The sequence below is a fragment of the Nicotiana tomentosiformis genome, chromosome 3, assembly GCF_000390325.3.
Source record: "Nicotiana tomentosiformis chromosome 3, ASM39032v3, whole genome shotgun sequence".
NCBI classification, from domain to species: domain Eukaryota; kingdom Viridiplantae; phylum Streptophyta; class Magnoliopsida; order Solanales; family Solanaceae; genus Nicotiana; species Nicotiana tomentosiformis.
Window position 1 is genome coordinate 108382850 of NC_090814.1, and position 7636 is coordinate 108390485.

At 34.5% G+C, this 7636-nt stretch overlaps 1 protein-coding gene across 1 annotated transcript; it reads left to right on the forward strand.

Moving 5' to 3' along the window:
- The first annotated feature begins 885 nt into the window (after nt 1–885).
- On the forward strand, nt 886–4794 carry LOC104106345 (CBBY-like protein). The gene is made up of 8 exons (XM_009614871.4): nt 886–1269; nt 1444–1514; nt 1658–1816; nt 2299–2365; nt 2897–2992; nt 3259–3305; nt 3487–3567; nt 4579–4794. The coding sequence occupies exons 1-8, from the start codon at nt 958–960 to the stop codon at nt 4700–4702; spliced, it is 957 nt and encodes a 318-aa protein (XP_009613166.1). The 5' UTR covers nt 886–957; the 3' UTR covers nt 4703–4794.
- The last annotated feature ends 2842 nt before the right edge of the window (nt 4795–7636 follow it).

Here is a 7636-nt window from a genome sequence, read left to right on the forward strand (position 1 = left end):
GCTTAGATAAAGTTCCTAATTTAATTTACAATAAAGTATATATATGGAAGAAAGCTTTACTCAACAGGAAAAGTTTTGTTAGAAGTCTTTGCTCTTTAATCCATGCTAATTGCTATGAATTATGATGATTTTGCAATTTTCACAAGCACAAATAGGCAAAGTAATGGGCTTTAAAATACTGTCCGTTTAGCTTCGTACACTTGGCCCATAAGAAAGTTTCAAACTTGACTGACATAATCAAGAATGAGCGAAAAGCACTAGTAGCATTTTTTAGGACCCCTATTTAAGGAATAGTCAAATTTTATGAAATTTTAAAGTTTAACTGCCTCAAAATCAACTTCCGAGTCTGAAGTTCCGTGTCGTACACGATCTACTTTGCACGTTTTATCTTTCAGCCATTCACCTATCCGCTTGGCAGGCAAGATATCTTAATCCGTCTTCAATTTTATAACTCACACCGAATTATATGATCAAATTTTATAAACCTTAATAGAAAAAAATTGTGGAATTAGAACGCTTAATTTTCGCAGTGTAGGTTGTAATGATAGATGACCTATAAATAGAGAGATCCACACTTTTTCCCCCATATTCTCTCTTACACGTTACGAATTATTTTGTAATCTTCTTCAAATTAAGTTTAATTAGACAGACCCTCTCCTCTCTTTTTTTGTCTCAACTTTCTCTATTTCCTTAGTTTCACTAGTGGCATTCTTTTATTTTCATTTTATGTGGTACATTTTTCTTTTAATTCGTCCAAAAAAAATTATTTTTACATTTAAAAATAATTAACCTTAAACTTTATCTTTGTGGCTAATTTAAGTGTGTAATGCTTTGGGGGTGGGGTCATGGGGCGGATAACATATGGTTGGAAAACCGTTATTTTCCAACCAAATGAAATGAAGCGGCTATTCTCTGAGATAAACGAGTGGTAGTGGACTTTGAGAAGCAACAATTCCAATGGCGTTAAGGGTTGTCTCTTCCCCAACCATCTTTTCTTCACAAAGAAAAGCAGCTTCTGTTCTGCCATCCACAGTTACACTACCCAATACAAACAGCGCACTGCTCTCTTCAAAATCAGTAGCCACTCTTCTTAATAGCAAGAGTAAGAAGACGAGTAGGCGTAATATTGGTGTGGTGGTTACGTGTTCTGTTTCGCCTTCGTCGGAAGCCTCAGTTCTCCCAAAGGCACTGCTCTTTGACTGCGACGGTGTACTTGTTGATACCGAGAAAGATGGTCACCGTATTTCTTTCAATGACACCTTTGCTGAGGTACCTACACTTTCACTACTCCCTTGAAATTGAACGCTTGATTTCATGCTGAACCTGAATTTAGTGTTTGATAGAACTGTGATTGCTCAAAAGAGTGATTTTTTTTATCTGATTTCTCTTATTTTTGTTGATAACCTTTTGATCATAAGGATTCACTATTTACATGGTACGCAGAAGGAATTGGGTGTAACTTGGGATGTGGATTTGTATGGAGAATTGCTCAAAATTGGAGGTGGAAAAGAAAGGTAACGTTAATTCCTTCTAGAAAAATGATTTAGTTTTTCCAATTAGGAGAGAAATAGAAATTTATCTAGAGTTTCAGTTTATCATTTCATTCATAGAGCAGCCTTGAATTGATCTCATTGTGGTTGACTTGTTTTGTTTATAGGATGACAGCCTACTTTAATAAAGTGGGTTGGCCAGAAAATGCACCCAAAACTGAAGAAGAAAGAAAGCGGTTTATTGCAGGACTTCACAAGCGAAAGACAGAATTATTCATGGCTCTCATTGAGAAGAAATTGCTGCCACTTCGGCCAGGTGTTGCAAAGTAAGCTCTTTAACTTTATCTCGTTAAAGAAGTAGAATAGTTACAATGCATTCTGGAGCTTCAGTAATCCAGAATTAATCATCATGTACATTAGTTAATGAATTTCATTTAGCTTTGAGATGAACATATTCTTTCCATATGCTTCGAACATATGCAGTCCTGACCCAGGACTACATTCTTTTTCTTTTCCTTTTTGTTTCGAGCATTTAAGACAACTATTCAAGGATATGACAACCATGCAGTAAGTTCTATCTAGGCGCCGAGGTTTTCAGGGTTGAAGACTCTTGTATCTGTCATATTTAATATAGTTATGGAATAATAAATCAAAATCAGTTATGGTTAGCATCTTAATATGAAAAACTCATTATGGTTAATTAGACATATAGGACCGTAAATATATGGTCAAAATTTCAATAGTCAGAATAATTTTCCTTAAGATTGTTCTTCTCCATATTTTAAGAGTTTCGAACTAAATATTACAGGTTGGTTGATCAAGCTCTGGGTAATGGAGTGAAAGTTGCAGTATGCAGCACTTCCAATGAAAAGGCGGTATGAGTAATCAGGTTCTAAAGTGTTTGTATTATGTGCCAATGTCGAGTCTATTGACAATTATCTGCTATTAAATGTTGCCGCTATGCTCAGACTTTTTGTATTCCTGTATGATGTTTACTAATTTATCACGATAAAGAACCATGAGTAAATAAACGGGCATATATTTAACCATTTTACCTTTTGATGATCTATTTAACCTAAATTCACCGCTTTAGTAGACATTGTAGTTTCTTAGACCAAGAAAATGATATGGGAAGCTATTGCCACTTAAAATTATAGGAAGAGATCTACTCTAGGAGAAATTCATCTGATACTAAAACTGCTAGGTTTTCCTTTTGCTCCTATTGAATTGGTTACAGCACAAGATGCTAACTGCTGGCTTGCTATCTGGAGTTGCTCATCTGTTGGAAGAAATAAGAAAGAAAAAAAACAGAAAATAAAGCACTGGCATGGATTATTTGTTGTCACCATCCTAAGATAATGATTTGTTTTGTGGTCACAATTTTAAGTAAATCTGCTGAAATTCAGGTCTCAGCGATAGTCTCATGCTTGTTGGGACCAGAGCGAGCGGAAAAGATCCAGATATATGCGGGCGACGTGGTTCCTCGCAAGAAGCCTGATCCGGTAAACATCTCATCCCTCATTATCTAAAATTTTGAAAATATATGTTCCATTAGCGTTCTCTATACTTCTTTTGCTCTCTGAAGTCCATCAATGTATAAAGATGATCTGCAAACTCTGGTGTATAGCTATTTTAAACGTATGAACTGTGGCTTTCTCTTCAGCAAGTTGCAGTAGAACTTCAATTTGAGGAGACACGTAGTCTCTAGTACTGTCGTAGCAGTGAGAAGTCTTTAGATGTTTAATACCATATACTTTCTTCCTTGCAGGCCATTTATCTATTAGCAGCCGACACCCTTGGGGTTGATCCTTCAAGGTATTTTACACAGAAAGCTTATACTTGAATTGGGAACTAACGTTATGACACCTTTGAGAAGTTACATGATTATAGATTGAAGCAGAGAGTAAATGCTTTTATTATATCATGGATCTTGCTGTTAGCATTTGCTACTTTTAACATTTTCTTTCTGAATTCTAAATATTGTTATGGTTTGCAGCTGTGTTGTTGTAGAAGATAGTGGCATAGGTCTTGCAGCTGCCAAAGCGGCTGGAATGAAGTGCATTGTGACTAAGAGTGGGTAAGTTGCTTTTTATTTGAACCAACCACCTCTGTCTCTCTCCCTGGTGCATATTTCGGTTCTCTCTTTTTCAACGATTGTTAACAGGAATTCTCTTGCTTGGTTTCTGAAATTCTATGTTAGTGAAACATCTTGTTGAAGCATAACCTAGGTAGAATATTTCATGATCAAACGGACAGCTTTTCAGGAAAACCTATAGAGCATCGTTGAAGTTGATAGCCAAAAAAAGCAAAATATGTTTGACTGGGAAGCCAATGGTTTCTATTGTTTGATTTTGCAAACCTGGCTCATTCTCCCTAGGATATTTCCTTCAATCGAAATGGCATTCCTGACTAGAGTCCTCTTAGCACTTAGGTGAACATGGTGGAGGTGGCAAAGTTGTTCAAACTTGCACTGTAAGGCGTGAAAAGGGTTTAAAGATAACATTTTTGCACGTCTAAATACGTCTGAAGACTGATTTTTAGTTGTCGGTGAGGGCTTGAGGCTCCATCTTGGATATTTTCTAATCGCTTAGACGCACAAGAGGTTTGCTCCAATTGCTTTCTGTTTACACTAGATCAGTTAAACTAGTCTAATCTAAGTGCAATTGAGGAGATAGAAGGGAAGGACATGCCTAATCAATAAGGGGAAGGTAACAAGGGTGATCTAGGTTGATGGTTTCTTTTCATTAAAACAAATTTCAGTATATGAAGTAAGCATCTATTTATGTTAAGAAGAAAGTAGGGATTATCTTATCATGACGGATAATGTTTATTGATTATTTTTAAAGGACCTCTCGTAGAGTATTAGGAGAGAGATGCATTGTCTAGATCTTGTTAGAGCTTTAACAGCTTTTGTGGTTTCCTTCTGAACGAGTAGCTAGTATCTTTTGTCTATGCTACTTGCTCTTTCACCACTGCTTTACCAATTCTTGCAGACTATTACCCTGTCGCGAATATCGTTTGGTTATTTTTGTATTAATCCGACATGTTATTGTTCTGTATAGTCAGTTAACTTCTATACTATACTCAGGTACACAGCGGGCGAAAATTTCTCAAATGCAGATGCAGTTTTTGATTGCATTGGAGATCCTCCAGAGGAACGGTTTGACTTGGCATTTTGTGGAAGCCTTCTTGAGAAACAATATGTCAGTTAGTTCATCAGGCAATCTGTTTGACTATACCACATATCAGTTCATGTACTGTATCTCCCCAATGACTGTTTAATAAAAAGCTTAATGTCATTTTATCTCTTGATGCCTTCTCTGCTAAAACTCCCTAAAGGGCTAAACCTATGTCTTGGACACATATTATGAACTTTGAGCTTTCCTTCTCATTTGGATTTGGGGACTGGGGAGAGGGGATGGGATCAAAGGTAAATTACTATTTGCATAGCTTAAAGACAGAACTTACATTAAGGATAATAATCAGAACATAATTTAAGGACATTATCACATTCCTCGGATTTGTTACATAAACCCATTGGTCGTAAGTTCGTAACGATATGCAGTGCCTCATTAATCATCAACTTTTACTCAATCCGCCAATTTTTAAGGCCGACTCGGCATGGAATCATGTAACTTAATCTAACTCTGAGGCCTTAGCAAATATGATCTTTTAAATAATACCCAAACAAAAAAATTAAATGTAAATCTTAACGAATTTTACAAAACGTTGACATAATTATTCATATATGGTCCTTACGTTTGGGAAGGAAATAGGCCTTCATGGTCATTTACTAGGGATAATATTGCTTTTAGCCCGCGCCAGAAACTATTTACATCTGTAGCCGAAAAAGTGTATAAAATTTATATAATTTTTGTATATAACATACAGAATGTATATATATATATACAAAATATATACAAATTTTATATTTTTCGGCTATCATTTTTACAGCGGCTATACAGTGTCATTTTCCCCATTTACAATGTTAAAATTAAAAAAATATCTTTTTTAGATCTCTTATATAACATTGTGCACGTGTAGTCTTTTAAGTTTACATAATGAGGATATTTTGGTCTCCCAACCAGAACCAAACTAATTTTGAATGTCAAGTAAATTCTTAGCATGTAACATTAAAGTTGGATAAATCTCTGTGCACAAAGCAATTGTTATGACAGGCTATATGAGTTTATTGTATGAAATCTAAGCTTACATTTAATAAGAGGCTATTTTTATAATTTAAATAATAACACCTTTGCTTCAAGACTTATCTTGTTAGATAATAGTTAAACCTATGGAGTGACATATTGGGAAAATCACAAAACACACCAAAATTTATAGAGAATGAATAAGAGAAATTAATAGTTCCTAGGAATATATAATATACTTTTAAAAGCCACTTAAACTTGTAGGGCTTTTAAAAGCTGATACATGAACTTTAAACTTTCCCATTTGAACACTCAAACTCATTATTCCCTTAATTAATAAACACATCTGATCATTGACCATACACGCGTGTATTAAACATACACAGACATGTTCATCCAATCAGCAAATGACTAATGGATGTCTTATACATCAACGGCGCAAAAACCCTAACCCAACTGATATGAGCGCCCCCTCCCTCCTTTTTTTTATTCCATAGACCGACCAAACACTCTCATTTTACATGTCTCTAACCAAACATTCCCCTGTTAAACCTAGGTTACTAATTGCCTGAAAAATCAGTCACCCCCTTCCAAAATCGATCATAATCACTCACCCATTTTTTTGTTTTCTTTTATTATCTGTTAATCTCGTTTGGATCGAGCTTCATTTGGTATATGCTTCCGATTCCAGTGACGTTATAGGATCTGAAGGTTAGTTTGTCTCTTTTGATGTCGTTTTCTCTTGTCATATGTTTTCTTATGAAATAATGTGCGATAGTCAAAGACTCAAAGTTATACTTTATCTGCATGCACAAAGTATTTATTATTTGGGATTTTAAATTAGGGTTTTTGGGGAAAACAGTTGAATCTTAACTTTACTTTAGGGATTTTGTCTCGTTTGATGTCGTTTTCTCTTTTGTCATCTAATTTCTTATGAAATAATGTGTGATAGTCAAAACTATATTTTATCTACATGCACAAATTATTTTGTTATTTGGAATTTTAAATTAGGGCTTTGGGGAAAAACAGTCGAACTTTAACTTTACTTTTGGATTTTTTTTTTCTTTTTTATGACGCATTTAGGGTTAAAAAATTAGGGCTTTTTTGCTTATCAAAATATTATTGTCTTCCATTGTGATAAAGTTATAGCCTTTTAGGGTTAAAGTGTATCTGACTTGGCTTTTTCTTATTTTTTATAGGTTTCAATGACTGTTTAATAAAAAGCTTAATGTCATTTTATCTCTTGATGCCTTCTCTGCTAAAACTCCCTAAACCTATGTCTTGGACGCATAGTATGAACTTTGAGTTTTCCTTCTCATTTGGATTTGGGGACTGGGGAGAGGGGGTGGGATCAAAGATAAATTACTAGTATTTGCATAGCTTAAAGACAGAACTTACAATAAGGATAATAATCAGAACATAATTTAAGGACATTATCATATTCCTCGGATTTGTTACATAAACCCATTGGTCGTAAGTTCGTAACGATATGCAGTGCCTCATTAATCATCAACTTTTTACTCAATCCGCCAATTTTTAAGGCCGACTCGGCATGGAATCATGTAACTTAATCTAACTCTGAGGCCTGAGCAAATATGATCTTTTATATAATACCCAAACAAAAAAAATAAATGTAATTTACAAGAAAAATATGACTTCATGGTCATTTGCAAGGGATAATATCACTTTTAGCCCGCGCCAGAAACTATTTACATCTGAGAGCCGAAAAGTATATAAAATTTGTATAATTTTTGTATATAACATACATAATGTGTATATATACCAAAAAATATACAAATTTTATATATTTTTTCGGCTATTATTTTTACAGCGGTTATACAATGTCTTTTTTCTCATTTACAATGTTAAAATTAAAAAATTATCTTTTTTAGATCTCTTATATAACATTGTGCAGATGTAGTCTTTTGAGTTTACATAATGCGGATATTTTGGTCTCCCAACCAGAACCAAACTAATTTTGAATGTCACGTAAATTCT